At 29.4% G+C, this 16492-nt stretch overlaps 4 protein-coding genes across 12 annotated transcripts; 2 read left to right on the top strand and 2 right to left on the bottom strand.

The window, feature by feature from the left end:
* The first annotated feature begins 51 nt into the window (after positions 1–51).
* LOC126839232 (zinc finger protein OZF-like) lies at positions 52–2690 on the top strand. 4 transcript variants are annotated; one of them, XM_050574396.1, is made up of 4 exons: positions 52–341; positions 809–1425; positions 1493–2109; positions 2204–2690. In XM_050574396.1, exons 2-4 carry the CDS (start codon positions 810–812, stop codon positions 2459–2461), a joined length of 1491 nt encoding a protein of 496 aa, XP_050430353.1. In that variant the 5' UTR covers positions 52–341; position 809; the 3' UTR covers positions 2462–2690. The 4 variants fall into 4 exon arrangements, with proteins under 4 accessions (XP_050430353.1, XP_050430352.1, XP_050430351.1 ...); XM_050574395.1 differs by having other exon boundaries at positions 52–377; XM_050574394.1 differs by having other exon boundaries at positions 52–392.
* A 1115-nt stretch (positions 2691–3805) lies between these two features.
* Positions 3806–9518, bottom strand: LOC126838835 (uncharacterized). 4 transcript variants are annotated; one of them, XR_007685734.1, is made up of 6 exons: positions 9191–9518; positions 7948–8058; positions 7424–7582; positions 7223–7359; positions 4939–5107; positions 3806–4842 (listed from the first exon to the last, which is right to left on the bottom strand). XR_007685734.1 is itself a non-coding variant. In XM_050573580.1 (5 exons), exons 1-5 carry the CDS (start codon positions 9334–9336, stop codon positions 4838–4840), a joined length of 558 nt encoding a protein of 185 aa, XP_050429537.1. In that variant the 5' UTR covers positions 9337–9518; the 3' UTR covers positions 3809–4837. The 4 variants fall into 4 exon arrangements, 3 of the variants coding, with proteins under 3 accessions (XP_050429537.1, XP_050429535.1, XP_050429534.1); XM_050573580.1 differs by lacking the exon at positions 4939–5107 and having other exon boundaries at positions 3809–4842; XM_050573578.1 differs by lacking the exon at positions 3806–4842 and having other exon boundaries at positions 4902–5107.
* On the top strand, positions 5948–7157 carry LOC126838836 (mpv17-like protein). Its single transcript, XM_050573581.1, has 5 exons — positions 5948–6089; positions 6158–6303; positions 6364–6458; positions 6542–6654; positions 6724–7157. Exons 2-5 carry the CDS (start codon positions 6175–6177, stop codon positions 6954–6956), a joined length of 570 nt encoding a protein of 189 aa, XP_050429538.1. The 5' UTR covers positions 5948–6089; positions 6158–6174; the 3' UTR covers positions 6957–7157.
* A 993-nt stretch (positions 9519–10511) lies between the features above and the next one.
* Positions 10512–15780, bottom strand: LOC126838628 (titin). Of its 3 annotated transcripts, XM_050573188.1 has the most exons (11): positions 15615–15780; positions 14446–14562; positions 14241–14374; positions 12712–14164; positions 12595–12644; positions 12291–12495; positions 12077–12193; positions 11773–11945; positions 11520–11711; positions 11157–11420; positions 10512–11055 (listed from the first exon to the last, which is right to left on the bottom strand). In XM_050573188.1, exons 1-11 carry the CDS (start codon positions 15658–15660, stop codon positions 10681–10683), a joined length of 3126 nt encoding a protein of 1041 aa, XP_050429145.1. In that variant the 5' UTR covers positions 15661–15780; the 3' UTR covers positions 10512–10680. The 3 variants fall into 3 exon arrangements, with proteins under 3 accessions (XP_050429145.1, XP_050429146.1, XP_050429147.1); XM_050573189.1 differs by lacking the exon at positions 14446–14562 and having other exon boundaries at positions 14241–14392; XM_050573190.1 differs by lacking the exon at positions 14446–14562.
* Between the last annotated feature and the right edge of the window lie 712 nt (positions 15781–16492).

Genomic DNA, 16492 nt, shown 5'->3' with positions numbered 1-16492 from the left:
GGGTCGCAACAACAGTGTCACCAGGCTGAATGTTATCAACAGCTACTTGATAAGAGTAAACCAAATAACTGCCCATATTTGATTTGTTTACTCGAGAGTCGAAAATTAAATAAAAAAACATCATCAATGATGACAAATTGTCAGTTTTTTCTGTTCATACAGAATCTACCAAGAATAACTTAGTGTACTCAGATTACTTTATGTTTAATAAGTTTTTGTTTGCTATGTTATATTCAGTCACGTTCGTAATCGCAGTTTCCGTGTATTACATATTTTATCATTGAATATCTGCTTTGCCTGCTTGCCTTTATTGACAATGTAAGAGTCGATATTTTGAAATGGTTACTATTATGACGAATTCATTTTTTATTCTTAACGTATGTCCCTCATTAGTACGTTAATGTGTTTTAATTACAGTTAATAGTTACAGTTAAAATATTACTGTTGTACGGTAACAACTACATTAAATTTCAACTCTTATGACCTAGGCAGATATTAGGTTTTGATTTTAACTAATCAATAAAATTGCCAGTTCTATTCTCATTGTAGGATACGTTTGGCAGAATTTTATGCTGAAACGAGTCAATCAGATGCGAAAGGGAATTTGTTCACTTACGTCCTGAGGGCACAAAAATAATCTTAAGATTACAATAGGTTATTGATAGTCAACTAACATTCTTTTGCATCTGGTAGACTCTGATAAAGTTGTGTACAATTTTTCATAAAAACCTATTCACAAGAGTATATTTTTTATAAGTTGTGTTTAATTATTTAAAAGTAATTGTATAAATGTATAATTTGTTTTCAGAATGAATGAAATTAATGTTGTATCAGTTTTACCCGAGTCTTATGAAGAAATTGAGTTATGTAAAGAAGAAAAAGATATAGGTGATGAAGACTTAAAAAACAATTTAATATTTGATAATGTTTTTAAATGTTTGCGGTGTGAACAAATATTTGGAACTGAATATGAATTTCATGATTGTGTTCCTTTGCCGTTAAATATCAAAAAACAAACAAAACTGAAACGTGTTTTCAAATGTTCAATTTGTGATAAGCATTACCATTTTCCTTCATTGGCTGTACTTCATTTGCGCCGTCATCAAAAATATAGTGCTAGTAAATCAGATAACTCCTGTAAAGATTGTGATACCAAGTTCAATACAGCAAAAGAGTTAAAAGACCACAATGAAAAAGTACACAATATTATACAACACCAATGTACAATTTGTGATAAACTGTTCAAACAGTCTAGAAATCTTCAATATCACTTAATGAGCCATTCGGGGGATAAACCATTTCAGTGTGAACTATGTGGCCATAAATTTACTAGAGCAGACCATTTGGCACGACATCGTAGAGACAATTGTGATCAAATTGAGTTTCAATGCGATTTGTGTGGGAAAATATATAACACAAAGAGGGGTATTCTATTTCAACATTTATTGTTTGCTAGCTACATGTATTAGTAAATCAATATTTTCATTTCCAGGTGTAAGAACACATTTAAAAATCCACTATGAAAACCCAAAACCTGAAACTAAATGGGCGTTATATACAGAATTTGGACAAAAGTATTATGAATGTACGTTGTGTAATAAAACATTTACGCAGTTCTCTAGGTTTAAAGAGCACATACGAACACACACAGGAGAAAAACCGTTTGAATGTCAAATATGTAGCAAAAAATTTACTTGTCAGTATAAATTAAAAATGCACGGTGACGTACATACTAATGATAGGCCGTATAAATGTGATCATTGTGAATTGAGCTTTAAGAATCGCCGTTACCTAAATAAACACTTGCGTAAGCACGATGACCAGAAACGGTACCAATGTCAAATTTGCGACAAACAGTTTCAGTGGTATAATAGTTTAAAATATCATTTGGCTTCGCACACAGGCGATAAACCGTATGCTTGTGTTGAATGCGACAAATCGTTTGCCCACCTCAGCACCCTCGTAACTCATCAACGCACTCACAGCGGAGAAAAAAACTTTGAATGTAATATTTGCAATAGAAAATTCGCTCAACCGAGCACTTTAAAGAACCACCTTATAACTCACAGCGAAGAAAAGCCTTACAAATGCCACTTATGCCCTGCTCAGGTAATACATACATTTTACATTGATTAATACATACATAATAATACATATTAACTAATATTTTCACTTGATAAAATCAAAACTTTTATGTTCCCAGGTTGCTACATGTACATCTTTGAAAACTCATTTGAGTACTCACGGTGGACATTATCAGTGCAGCGTTTGTGGTGGTACATTTTTTCAATTTTCTAACCTGAGATGTCACGAACGCAAAGTGCATGGAAAAACAGATTTTTACAACTGTGGCGCTTGTGAGGAAAAATTTAGTTCTAAAATTCAAATGAAAGAACATTTAAGGCTAGTACATAACATTCAATTATCAAAAACTGTTACGGTTTTTGAACAACTTTGTTGAACACAATTTATTATATTAATTAAATTTGTTTTAATTTTTTTATAATTATTTTACATAGTTGTAAGATTTTTACAAGGTTAATTATTGGTAAATATTTTGTTAATTTTTTTTAAACACTACCTATTATTGTTAAAGTTGTAGTAATTAAAAATGCTAAAAAATACATTTATAATGAATACAAAAATACTATTTATTTAGTAAAAAGAAGGTTAAAACCCCTATACATCTAATAAACTTGTTATCATTATTAAAAAGATTTGATCATTATTTATTAATATTATTTTACTATACATTTAAAATATGTTCACTGCTTATTCGTATTGGTCGGTCTGACCAATACGATTATCTGATTATTTAACATTTTATTAATAATTAATATTACGTTGTTTGTTGTATTTAGTTTTACTACCCATATTTAACATATAGATTACAAACTATTAGTCAAGTTGGAAAAAAATAAATTTATGTGACCTAAACATTTTGGACAAAAAACAATTGATTTTTTCATTTATATACTACTCGGATTAAATTAAAAAAAAATTTAGATCTCTGCCAAAAATTAATACTTTGTAATGCGTTTGCACAACACTTATTTTCACATAATACTGTAACAATACAGTATAAATATTATATTAAAAAACATGTTATATTATATGCAATATTTCTATATGCATCATAAATTCAATGCTGTTAGTCAACTAAGCAATCCTATATTCAATTGAAAATAAATTCAACAGACTCGGTAGACATTTAGCATTTGATTTTTTTTTAAGGTGTCTTAGAGGATCACAATTAAAAATTATAAATTCACTTAGTTTTTCAATTAATAATATACTATATTATAATTTCAAAACTTGATATTGTACTTATTAGCTACTTAACGACATCTTGTACACTTTTAACACAAAATATCGACCTGGAGAAAATGTATTATACAAATATATTAAATATATATATTTATGTTCTTTTTTAATCAAAAAATGTTCAGGTTAATTATTTTTATATTCCAAGTAATTTACACAAGTTTATATAGTATATAATATTTTTAATATTTTTTGGAAGTCAAATTTTTTAAACGAGTTTTGTTGGTTCTCATAATAAAATGTATTTAAATGTTTGGAAATTTGCTTTACGTTAAGATTATTTAAGAATAATGATTGGTTATTGAGGAGATTTAAACTCATTTCATTGAATAATAAATAATAATTGACTTAATTCTAAACTATTATGAAAAATATATCTATTGCGAGAGAAAACAAATGTTGCCAATCTACTTTTTAAATGTTTTCCCTGGCTACCTCTTTATATTGTTGATTATAAAAATAAACAATTTACAAGGATAGAAAAAAAAACATTAAAGTAGCATAGTTTGTTAAAAATAGTTAAAATGTATTATTTTAGTTTTGTTTTTAAAACTAAATTTCTCATGGAATATTTTATATTTCATTTTAAACAATTTAATTAATTTAAATTGATCACTATAAAAAATAAAAATGGTAATATCTTTTTTTGTTTTTTAAAAATTTGATTTTAAGGGGGCTCCATACAGACCTTTTTTCAGTCAAAACACATCATTTTTTGTCCATCGCACAGGCCGAACCAGTGATCCGATAAGCAATCTAAAAACAGATTTGAATTTGCCATAAAGTTTACTTGAGATCGGCCGAGGAACTTTTTTCAATTTTTCATTTTAACCCTTTCCCAATTTGAAATTTAACAAAAATATTCAAACGTGTTTTATACGTTGTAGGAATTTGATATCAAAAAAGTACCTCGGCTGATCTCAAGTAAAGTTCATGACAAATTCAAATCTGTTTTCAGATTACTCATCGGATTACTGGTTCGGCCTGTGCGATGGACAAAAAATGTACTATTATATTAACTAAAATGGCTTTTATTCATAGACAAAATTATTTTAATTAAAAATAATTCCATAAAGCTTATACAAATTAACCGGTAAATTAATTGACATGGTCGAAATTAAATTAAATAATTTTTTTCTTAAATATTGCCATTACAAAAATTCCTTAAAAGTGGTCTGTATGGAGCCCCCTTAAGAAGTCCACTATCAAGTGTAGTCAAAATATTATTTCAATCAGTCACGATTTATTTGTACCTAATTACAATAAATTGTAATTTGTTATTTGTAATGTATCGGGTCTTTATAATAGAATCAATAACCTTAAACTAATTACAATGAAAAGCAGTATATATTTACAATACTTTATGTATGTAGTTATAATATTTATATTGATACTGTCTTAAAATAAATATCACAAACAATAGTATTACTAAAACTATAAATCTGGCTTTGACTTATTCAAAGAATCCGTCATCTGCTCCTTTCTGGACAGTATTTTTGAGTCCACAATATTTTTAATCTGGGAAACGGAAAGAACGAATTTTTTTATAAAAGTAAAGGTAAACAACAAAATATTCACACAAAACTATTTGAATTTCTTTTTTTTATTGCTCACCAAATATCTTTAAAGTGTTACAAAAAATACAAGTCTCCCCTATTTCCGCCTGTATGGTTTCATACTTTGTACTGATGTTTCCTATTGTAATTTTCGTGTCCTAATAAAACAATATATTCCAGAGCGTGGGATACTAATAACTATTAACCATGTCAAATCAATCTGTCCCCTACAAAGGATGTTTGATATTATAAAACGGTTTTACATTTAAAAGGTCAAACCAAATCAGCAAGTTAACAAATAATCTAAATTATAAAATATGTTTGACACCGAAATACTTAAAACAGATAATTTAGTTTTTAATACATATCGCCCATGCAATACTATTTTTTTTAATATAACTTTACTGAAATAATTTTTTAAAAAAAACTATACCGCCTGTAACCGCTATGGGCTCTGCTTATTTAACAGATCTTTACAACTCGAAAGAAATACCACACTATTTTTTTTGTTTTTATAGTTTTCCAAATTTGAATAGGTACCGCTTGAATGTCAAAACACTTAGCAGCTTGAATTCAGCAAATAAAGAACATTTAGGAATCAAATTAATAATCGTATTGTGTTAAAAAAACATGTTTTTCAAAGTTTACCAGCATTCATTAAGTCAATATTCGATTGATTCCAATTAAAAAAAAAATTCGAAAACTATTGTCAACAATACTAATAGATTGTCGGAAAAGGTATTTGAAAAACTCACTAACATAGAGAACTCGTTATATTAAAACATACCAAAATAGTATTCGAGTTAATTGATTACATTTCAAACAAAATATTCCGTTTTTAAAATTAATTATTACACAATAAATATCAACAATTGTAATGGTCGTACAATGTACGTGTGTCTAATAGTTAGCTAACATGTGTAGTGATTTAATAGTAATTCATAATGAACGATGAATTATGAATTAATTCGTGTAGAATATATATGTAATGGCCTCGAAATTAACACTGTCGGCGTATAAGTATCACGTGTAAATGAAACCAATAAAAAACGTGGGGGGATTTTCAAATACACACTACAACCGGTACAACACTATCAAATGAACCAGTGAACATAATAGTGACGGTGGTGTAACGTACAAATAACTTGGAATTTACATAATACATACAATATAAAAAATCGATACAAATATTTCTCTATAAATCGTCAGGTAAACAAACCAATTCAAGGCATCATTAAAATAACTTTGTCTTCATTTTAGTATACTTTTTTTTTCAGTGTAAATAATTTATAAGATGTCAAGATTAGTAATGGTAATTAAAGAAACATTTCGGAAACATCCAATGTTGGCTAATTCAACAGTGTATGGGACAATGTGTGTTGGAGCCGAATTATCGCAACAAATAATAACTAAGCGGATACTGGTTTAGTATACGAATTAATAGTTATTAAAGTGCACATTTTATTATTTCATATTATTTTAGAATAAAACTGAGCCTCCAGAGCCAATAGATAAAGAAGTTTTGGGACATTACGCCGTAATTGGCACTTTGATTAGTCCAAACATACTCTATTTTTGGTAAAAAAAAAAATTAAACAATTAATATACACACTTAAGACACAGTTATCAAAACAAAGTACTACAATTATTTATTTTTACAGGTACAAGTGGTTAGATAAAGCTTTTGTGGGTACTGCGCCAAAAATCATTGTTAAAAAAATGCTCTTAGATCAGTTCCTTATGACTCCACCGCTTTATGTAATTTTTTATGTTAGTAAGTATCAGGTATAACACACCCTCCCTCACGACTACACTACTTTTATTTCAAATTTAATTATTACAGGCATGAGTCTTATGGAGGGTAAAAGCAATCTATTAGAAGAATGTCGACAAAAGTTCATTCCGACGTTCAAAACAAGCTGTGTCTTTTGGTTGCCTGCACAAGCTATAAATTTCATGTTAGTCCCACCACCGGCTAGAGTCATTTATGTGGGAACATGCTCGTTCATATGGATAAATATGTTATGCTGGATCAAAAGAAACGATTACAACACTGTAAAAGAAGTGCAGCAATAATTAATATCGCACAAAGGTTAACAAGTTTTATTTAATGCGTCAAAGTCTCATACGGCATTGTGTGTTTATATATTTAGTTTTAAGCGTATTACCGTGTTTTTGAAGTATTAACAAGATAAGAATTATTGAAACAGCACCGACAATAAATTATATTTACACTTTTTATAGATGACACAAATATAAACATATATTTATAAGACATTAATTATGCCCCTGTGTAATTTTAATTTTACTTTGATTTTCCAAAAACTTTAACAAACTCTTACAGCTGTGCAAGTACATTTTTGCTCTGCCAATAGTGTATTTATCTTGCTCGTTTTGTATTATAGCTTCGACTAACTTTCCTGCAGATTCTTCATCCGAAGGTTTTAAGGACATCATTGCAAATTGTAACTGCATATAGCTGAAAATATAAATTTGATTTTTTACCAAAATAATATAATTTCATTAAATAATTTGGTAATTACAAGACGTGAAAACATGACCAGCAATCTTCTATCCATAGTGCATGTTCGTGTATAGTATGCTTCAGTTCCATGTGATTTTTAAATGATATTTTCTCAAGTTTATTGTTGATTCTATCCAGTTTATTTTTTAGACACTCGTTTATACGAGAAAAACGTTTCCTAAAATATATATTAAGCAATCATTTAACAAATAGAAGAACTTGGTATGTACACAGTTAAAAATATGTATATAGGTAACATAGGTGTATATAGGTGAGTATGTATATTGGTAAAACATTTATTTTAACTTATTTCCTTTATAGTATTTATCGTTTTATTTATTTTAATGAATTAATTAGTGATCTACTGTTTGTGGGGTCAATACAACTCGTTTAAATAATTAAAATTAATAACATACATTATTTTTAGACTTAGAGTGAGAAACACTATATTTTACGAGCTTATGAAGTTTAGCTATGTATTTATAGCTAGATTCCAGGTAAAAAAGGTAACTTGATTCTTAGAATTGAACAACAAATACTTACAAACATATTTCCAAGATACCAAGTTGTTCTGTTTCTAATCCAACAAGTTTCGTTGCAACTTTTGTCCTGATGTCTGGAAATTCATTTAACAAGTCTGTATCTAACGGTGCTCTACAAAAAAAAATCTTTTATAAATAAATGTTAAGTTTATTTACAAAAAAGTTTCTATAGATAAACATAATACAAATATAACAAATTATAAAACATTTTTTTAGAAGTAATTTTTAATTTATGACTTTTTGAGACATTTTTTTTCACAGATATATTTCAGTTGAAATTATTTATTTAAAATAATATGTTTTAATAAAAATAGTATGTTTTAAGTATTTTAATAAATACAGTAAATTTTGATTGATACAGGAATGGACAATATTTATAAGAATTATGTTTTTTGTTATCTGTTTTTAAAAACAAATTATTTTGGTGGTGCATTTTGAGTTGGCAGGTTATTGCTTTATTGTATATTATAGTATATTGTATATTGTAGTGTATTGTAGTATATTTTAGTACCTAAACAAGAAAACTGGACTTTCAATGTTAAACAAAAATTACCAAATAAATATTGAGTTGGTGACAATTACATAACATGGTGACAATATCTTGTCGAATTCTATAAAAATTCATGAATAGCCCCCCAGGTAACTGAAAAATATTTTTATTATATTGTTGGTTATAATACATAGGTAAATACGGTGATAACTTACCAAAGACAGACCAACTTAAATTCTAAATAAGTTAAACTTAAAAAAGATTAAAATATTAACTTGACAATTTTTTGGATGTGCGTATGTCTTTGTTTATGTGCTGTTTATAGTTATGAGTACAGTCGCGGTAGTGAAACGGTGTCTATCGCTTTGAAGATGGACTCTGCAATGGGTATGAAACGTCACCACATAAACAAAGACATAGATACATCCTAAATGTATTAAGTTAACCCAAATCATACCTAACAAAATACTAAAAATTCAGTTAAAAACACGTTATTGTCATTACAATGCTTTTTGATAACTATTTAATATTTCTATCATCTATAGATATGCATCAAAGCGTTTTTTTAAAAAGTAATTTTATCACTTGTAGTTATAATAATTCCTACAGTCCTGTGGCTACAAAGATATAACCATGTTCTATCCTCACTATTCCTCAACCCCACTGTGCTGGCTTTTTTTCAGTTATAACAATATCTTACTTTTTAGAAAATATTTTCTTAAACAATAGTTAATAATAGAGTATAATTATTCACCTCCGAGCAACTTTAATTTTTTCTACGACGCCAGCAAACACTCTTGAACATTGATTCCAGGTTTCAAATATTTCTGCTAATTCGTTCTTCATGGTGTTCGATATAAAGTCTATGCATTCTAATATTTGCGTTACCAATTCGTACATGGTAAAATTAATTTATTTCACTGAACAATAAAGTAAAATGATTAGTGTATTTGTAATTATAAGTTTAGTGAACAATATTACTACATTGTTATAAAATTAAAATTAAATAGACGTTAATGTTCAAACAAGAATCAAGATGTATACTCATTAAAATCAGCTAAGAGCTAAGACAATTATTATTATTTATTTACTTTAGATTTATTATCACACATTGCACATTGTTATCAGTTATTTTTAATTTATGATAACAAATACCCGCCATTTAAGAGTTACTGACAAATTCGAAATGAAAATTATCATAATACAGTGATGACACTACACGCGCAAACACAGAATGCAATTCTATGTAAAAACAATGGAGTAGTTAATAGAATATTTTTTCTAAATGAAATGACTTCTTATAATAATTCTATTTTTATTCTTTGTTTGTAATTTTTCCTCCGAGCAAAAAATAAAATTCATCATTTCAATTATTATAATTTATAACTGGTTTTTTAAAATTTATTATTAAATATTTGCAGCCTATAATCTAATAAATTATTTAAAAAAAAATCAAAATGTGCAAATATGCATTTATAAAAAATTATAGCATTTATCAAATCTTCCTGAACTACACTGTATAACACATTATATTATTTTAACACTGTCGAATAATTATTTACTCGGGCACACGATTCTCACTAAATTAACCCCTTTGAAAATAGTTATTAAATTTTTAAACATTTTATTAATCATTAAATAATAAAAAATAATTATTAGTTTGAATACCAAATTATTTTTTTTATAAATAAAATCATATAGAGACGCTTGCGCTGATAGTTTTGTAATTGATTTTTGATTGTAGTTTCTTGTTGACTGTAGAATCCGGTTAACTCCCTGATGTCTTATATTCTATACTTAGTCCTTTTCTGGTATTTTGCATCTCAAAAGTTATGATAAACCAGTTAAAACTTCTTGACTACCCAGTACCCACCGATCAATATACTTGTACGTTTTATGTAAATATCATTGATTTTAAATAAACTATAAATGTATACAATTATTTGCATTCAATGATATTTCATTAATCCGTATAGTTTTTATTGTGTCCGATTTTTTCGTATTTTGGATTTATATATTTTTTTATAAACATCAACAAGATTTTTGGTCTTTGTTGGTTCACAGCAGTATACATATAGGTAACTAACAATTTAATATAAATCAAAAACCAGTCTACGCGAAAACAAATATTGGTAAAACAATGACTTGATAATAAAATAAATTATACATTATAATTTATACAATGCCTATAAATATAATGCAAGGTTTCAATTAATGATATTATTGTGTCCCGAACACAAGTGTTCACGGTGCGTTTTCGACAGCCATCACAAGTTCTTCTTCTTGTCTTTTGTACTGACCGATCAGGTCGGGCAAGTCGTATGCGATGGCCATGTCCAACTTGTTGATCGGACATCCTCGGAAGTACGTGCACGTCTCCGACAGTCTCTTGAATTCGTAAACCGGGTTCAGGCGGAAAAAGTCCCTGTACACGTCCGGGTCGGGCAAGTCGTATCTGGAGATGTTTGTCAACGTACTGAGCCCTTCGTAAATGTGATAGTTTTGCGGGTGTTCGATGATGTCATCGCTGACAGTCTTCTTGTTACCGAAGATTGACTTGTGATTGTAGTAGGTAGTCAGATAACAGTCGACCATTTTAGCGTGATTTCTTACCCGGACCTATTTATGTATAAAAAAAAAAATATATGCCACCGTTAAAATTCATTTCGAGAAACGTTTCTAATTTCGTTAAAGTTTTGTCAAATAATAATTATACTCACCGCGAATCGTCTGGCACTGGCGATTTTGTTTTCCACGCGCTTGTCAATGGCCGAACGAATATCTCTCAAGAACGCCAGTTCCTGTGAGTGCAACAACTTGGCCGGAGATCCCGTTTCGTAGGGGTTGGACCACAAGGACACTGAGTAAATTGTGGGCGGTTCTGCACTGGACATCAATGGACTTATATTCCAAATGAGCGTGCCTTGGATGCGCATTAATTCTTCGGCGCGAATCTTGTCCGCTTTGTTTAATATTATCCTTGTCTGTATTAAATACAATTCACGTACAAAAATTTGCCGAATTTAATACCGAAAAGTTTTTTTTTTAATAAGTCAAAGCTTTTTGAAGAACGACCGGCATACCTGGTATTCTCTACCCTTTAGCTGGTCTAAAATTGCTTCCGTCTCTGGGCCCACGTCCAGTTTTGCCGGGTCGTATACTAGAAAAATGACGTCTGCCCTATCGATGAACCATTGACAAACGTCGTTGAATGGAAACACACGATCTACGTACTTGCGCATTTCCATAATTCCTGGGATCTCTACGATATTCACCTGTAACGTAAATTTAACTCAAGTTTAAACTTAAACGTCAAAATGTTAATGGTGAAAGTACCTTTTCCAATAAGGGATGAGGTAGTTTAAGTCCGCGTAGTCTATCCAAGAGGCCTTGACCAAATTTTTGAAGACCAGAAAACGTCCAATCAGCTGCCAATTGAGTCCCGTCTAGAATCGCTTCTCGATTACTGTACATCAAAATATTGAAATATGCCGGAGACGGTTCCGCTCCTAAAAAAACATAATTAAAAATAGATTATACAAAAATAATCTCTTTCGTGAGAATTAAAAACTCAATTGTACACATTTATTTATTTATTAGCAAACGTCATAGACTTGTCGTAGTAAATTAATAATCTCACCAGTTCTTAATGAAAATTGAGAATACTCAATGTCTAGTAGATAGTTTATGATAGATGATTTGCCCCCACTCCAAGGGCCCATAAAAAGTACCAATGGTTTTGAAAATATTTCTGGTTCTAAACAAAATTAGTTATTAAATATTAAATTTTTATAATTATTACTAATTGAGTACAGCAAACACAGATATTAATTGTTCTTATTTCATAATCATACCTCCAAAATGACGGTTACTCAAATCTTTATACTTAAAAGTTGTTTCTAAAGGTTTGATAGCGACTTCGTATACTTTCTTTAATTCTTTCAATGTCGTATCTACAACTTTTGATAAAAATCCATCATGTTGTGCAGTGTCTTCGCCAATTTTCAATGTTTTTTTTATATGACTTTTATTCCGTAAGTTCTTTGGCAATACTTCGTCCTAAGCGGATCGAAATTTTCATAAATAAATTACTATATTAACGAGAATTATTAATAATAATTATAGTTAAAATGTATAACAATACATGTTCTTCTTTACCATCGTTAAGTCGTCCTCTGGTTCTACATCATCTTCAATTTGTACTTCGACTAAATACATAAAATAGTTTAAATAAGTACATATATATTTTTAATGAATATTTTCAGACAAGCTTACCTTTAATTTTTTTAATACTCTCTAATTTTTTTTCTGATTTTTCTTTTGGTTTAACTGCTTCTCTAGATTCTCTTTTTATTGGTTTTTCATCTTCAATTTTCCAGTACATACTATCTATTAATTTTGCTTGATTCGATTCTTCAGGTTTATCATCTGTTTTACTATAATGTTCTTCTTTTTTCGATTCATCTCTTATTCCTTTTTCAAGTACTTCTTCTTCTGTTTCTTCGGTCTTCCAATATTTATTCTTTTTCTTTGTTTCTATCACTATTTGTTCTTCCTTTGACAGTTTTAATTTTGATTTTTCAACCTTCGAGTACTTGTTTTCTTTAGTGTCTACTTTGACTTTGAAATCTTTTTCTGGTTCTTTTCCCTCAGGGTTTTCGTCGGGATCAAATTTCCAGAATTTAGGATTACGTTTTCCTTTTTTGACTGGTTCTACTTTAATTTCTTCTTCTTGTGGAAATTCCTCAGGATCAAACTTCCAATACTTAGGGTTCCTTTTTTTTGTTCCTTTAAACACAGGCTCAGTCGATTTTTTGGTAGATTTCGTTTCTTTGTTGACATTGGTGGCCTTAACTGTACTTTTTTCATCAGTAGACTCCTCTTCATCAGGGTCAAATTTCCAATACTTGGGGTTTCTCTTTCTTTTCTTTTCGGATACTTTTACCGTTTCTTCTTCAAGAGGAAATTCATCGGGATCAAACTTCCAATATTTTGGATTCCTCTTTTTTGTCCCTTTAAATACAGGATAGGTTGTTTTATCGGTAATCAATGTTTCATCTTTAGTTTGTGCTGTTGTTGTTTCACCCTTATCACTAACTAATTCGTCTTCGTCAGGATCAAACTTCCAATATTTAGGGTTTTTCTTTCTTTTTTTTTCCGTTACTTGAACTGTTTCTTCTTCAAGCGGAAATTCATCGGGATCAAACTTCCAATATTTTGGATTCCTCTTTTTCGTTCCCTTGAATGTTTGTGTTTGAACTGGAACATTTTTCTTTTTAATTATTTCTTCGTCAATATTTATTTTTTCGTTATCCGCTTTAGAATTTTCGGGTTCAGATATTTTGATATTATCTTCTTTATTGAAGTCTTTGACATCAATTAAAATATCAGCGTTATCTTTAACCAAATTCTCATCTATAATGATTGATATGGTTTCTTCCAGATCGTTTTCTTCCGTATTGGCTTCTTTTACATCGTTTTCTTCCGTATTGGCTTCTTCTACATCGTTTTCTTCCGTATTAGTTTTGTTTTCAGTCGCAGTTTCTTCCTCAACACTTATTTCATCTTCAGTATCTTCATCAGCCTTATCAGTATCTGGAGTTTCGGCAATTGCATCTGGCTGAATTTCATCAATCCTATTTACGTCATTTTGTTCATTAATTACATTAGCGACTTCTTCTATACTTATTTCCTTTCTTGGTGATTCTCCTTTTTCTTCAATGTTTTCCTGGAAAACAATTATTCATCAACATAATTAATTAATTTTTTGTTGCTTTCAAATTAATTTTCAAATTATATTTTACCGGCTCGGGCGACGCACTCGGTCTGCTATCATCCTCAAAATTACCATCTTTAACACTCGGGCCCTCAACATCATCATTTGGAGGGCTTCCATTTGCGGAGCTTTCATCTTTAGTGTTATGGTGTCCCGTACTTCCTGAATACGACACATTTCCTAAATAGGTATAATACGTTTTGACATATAGACAAGTTAAAGTATCTAACTACCAATAGGTTCTGAAGTAACTAATTCTTTGATGGCTTTCTCTACGTATTGCTGACAGTCCACTTCTGATGGAACTACAGACGCCGGTGGTACGCTGGCAAAAGTTTCACAAAATGTATCTAAACCAAAATCATTTACTGTGTGTATAACTCTATGTAAAAGGCATAAATTATTTTTGCTCGACGAACACGAAACAACCCATGACATTTAATGACAATATTCAAAATCGGTACATGTTATTATGGTTTTACACTACTTTTTATAGAACTAATAAATTTACTGGGAATAAAAATTGAGCGGGGGTACTTAAAATCCCAGACGGCCGCTGACGATATAAAAATAGAAAATTGCAACCAGAGTGTCCCAGTTGTGTTCTGTCGGTACACTATTAATACACAACATAACCTAATGCCCCTACCGAAATAGAACTGTCGCAGGCAGTAGAACTGTTTGGAAAAAAGCGTTTCCACTTTATAGGAAATTATCTTTTCAACAAATTCTTAAATTTAAGTATTTCACAAAACAAAATTTTCTTTTTAAATTGAAATTCTATTGACTATTTTAATAGTAAGTACGATTACACAAAAGTGAATAATAAAAGACAAAATGTGATTTCTGATTTTAACAAAAACTATCAAAATTATTAATAGATTAGCTTTGATAGTAGATCAAACAGTCAACCGTAATGTGTATATATAATTCTAAAAAAAAAATTATAGCAATAATAAATTACGGTTATGAGTTAATAGTAACTATTTTATTCTACTGTTATTTTTTTCTTTAATAAAATATAAATATTCTATAATTATAATTTTTAATTATAATTAGTCTTTGCAAACAATGAAAATTCAGTGTTTCTTAGTTTGTAAATAATAATTTAAATTGAATGCTAAGTATTCGTTCGAACATGACTATGTTTAGTATGTTATTTTTGACCTAATAGTCATATTCCAAATATATATTACTCGCCTTCCCCCGCAAATCTCATACGACCAAACTACCAATAAGTTTAAATGGTGTATAATTAAAAGCATTCGATACTTGTATATACAATAATAATACAAATATCTACATAACAAACCATAGTGTCATCGTAAAACATATAAACGACTACAATTACATATTTGTTAAAAAAAAAATAACTCTTAATAAAATTAGAACATAATATTACCTCTAACTGCTAGTAGGGCGATAATCAATATCCATCTAAGATCCATCGAGCCCCCAAATAAAATAATATTCACTACCGAAAGCACATCACATGACACTAAATTAACGCGTTCGTTCCGACTTACAGCTTAAGCATAACTCTCCGTCGTCTGCTGCAGTCCCGCTGGCTGGCAATGAGTAATTTTTGTTAATTTTTTTTTTGGCAACCGTTTTAGTGTCGTCATCTGTTCTAACACCGAGCATCACTTTACGGTCAATACAAGTGGACAAAATATGGACGAAAAACAAACCTATCGTTGTATCGTTATAATCGATAAGGTACACAATCGAGATGATTTAAACGTCAAAATGTATTTATGAAATCGATATAGTACGTGTTATTTTTATATTGAGGTTTTATGAATGTCTATTCATAATTTATTCGTTTCATTTCGCACAATGAAAATATTATATTACTGGCAGATGCCATTTTTATTATTAGACCAGAAGGCGAAGCACATACCTGTTATTTAAAACGAACAACAGAAAAAATGAAGTATTATATATTTTATAGTGGAAAAATCTTTACCGTTAACGAAAAACAAAATATACTTAAATATTTAGTCTAGAAATATGGACTGTGTGTTTTACGATGTTTAATTAGATTAAAAATTATTACATACATCCCTACAGGGTACATATTATAATTAGTGCACTGTATAGTTTATGCTGTTTCCTTATTATTTAAATGTCTACAGATAATGGAAAACGACCGATATTCAAATTCAACAAAATTACTTGGAAACTGTATTTACAATGAAGATACCTAATTCCTATCTTGTAATTAAAATGATAAATTGCTTTAATAATTTTGGACAACATTACCATGTCCGAATATGT

This window comes from Adelges cooleyi, unplaced genomic scaffold (genome assembly GCF_023614345.1).
Source record: "Adelges cooleyi isolate 19-005CV unplaced genomic scaffold, UGA_ACOO_1.1 ACOO_flye_CR_arks_rails_tigmint_CR_PRNA_30, whole genome shotgun sequence".
Taxonomy (NCBI): Eukaryota; Metazoa; Arthropoda; class Insecta; order Hemiptera; family Adelgidae; genus Adelges; species Adelges cooleyi.
Note: the sequence above shows the minus strand (reverse complement) of the source record. Positions and strands in the feature narration are given on the sequence as shown.

Coding starts and splice junctions, on each gene's coding strand:
- LOC126839232 (XM_050574396.1), top strand. CDS start 810: ATGAATGAAATTAATGTTGTATCAGTTTTACCCGAGTCTTATGAAGAA. Junction 1,426..1,492: donor AATATATAACACAAAGAGGG/GTATTCTATTTC, acceptor TTTCATTTCCAG/GTGTAAGAACACATTTAAAA. Junction 2,110..2,203: donor GCCACTTATGCCCTGCTCAG/GTAATACATACA, acceptor TTATGTTCCCAG/GTTGCTACATGTACATCTTT.
- LOC126838835 (XM_050573577.1), bottom strand. CDS start 9,336: ATGTACGAATTGGTAACGCAAATATTAGAATGCATAGACTTTATATCG. Junction 8,059..9,190: donor AAAATTAAAGTTGCTCGGAG/GTGAATAATTAT, acceptor TTTTTTTTGTAG/AGCACCGTTAGATACAGACT. Junction 7,360..7,423: donor TGGTCATGTTTTCACGTCTT/GTAATTACCAAA, acceptor TTATATTTTCAG/CTATATGCAGTTACAATTTG.
- LOC126838628 (XM_050573188.1), bottom strand. CDS start 15,660: ATGGATCTTAGATGGATATTGATTATCGCCCTACTAGCAGTTAGAG. Junction 12,496..12,594: donor CAGAGGACGACTTAACGATG/GTAAAGAAGAAC, acceptor CGATCCGCTTAG/GACGAAGTATTGCCAAAGAA. Junction 11,056..11,156: donor CCAGTGCCAGACGATTCGCG/GTGAGTATAATT, acceptor ATACATAAATAG/GTCCGGGTAAGAAATCACGC.
- LOC126838836 (XM_050573581.1), top strand. CDS start 6,175: ATGTCAAGATTAGTAATGGTAATTAAAGAAACATTTCGGAAACATCCA. Junction 6,459..6,541: donor CCAAACATACTCTATTTTTG/GTAAAAAAAAAA, acceptor TTATTTTTACAG/GTACAAGTGGTTAGATAAAG. Junction 6,655..6,723: donor TTATGTAATTTTTTATGTTA/GTAAGTATCAGG, acceptor TAATTATTACAG/GCATGAGTCTTATGGAGGGT.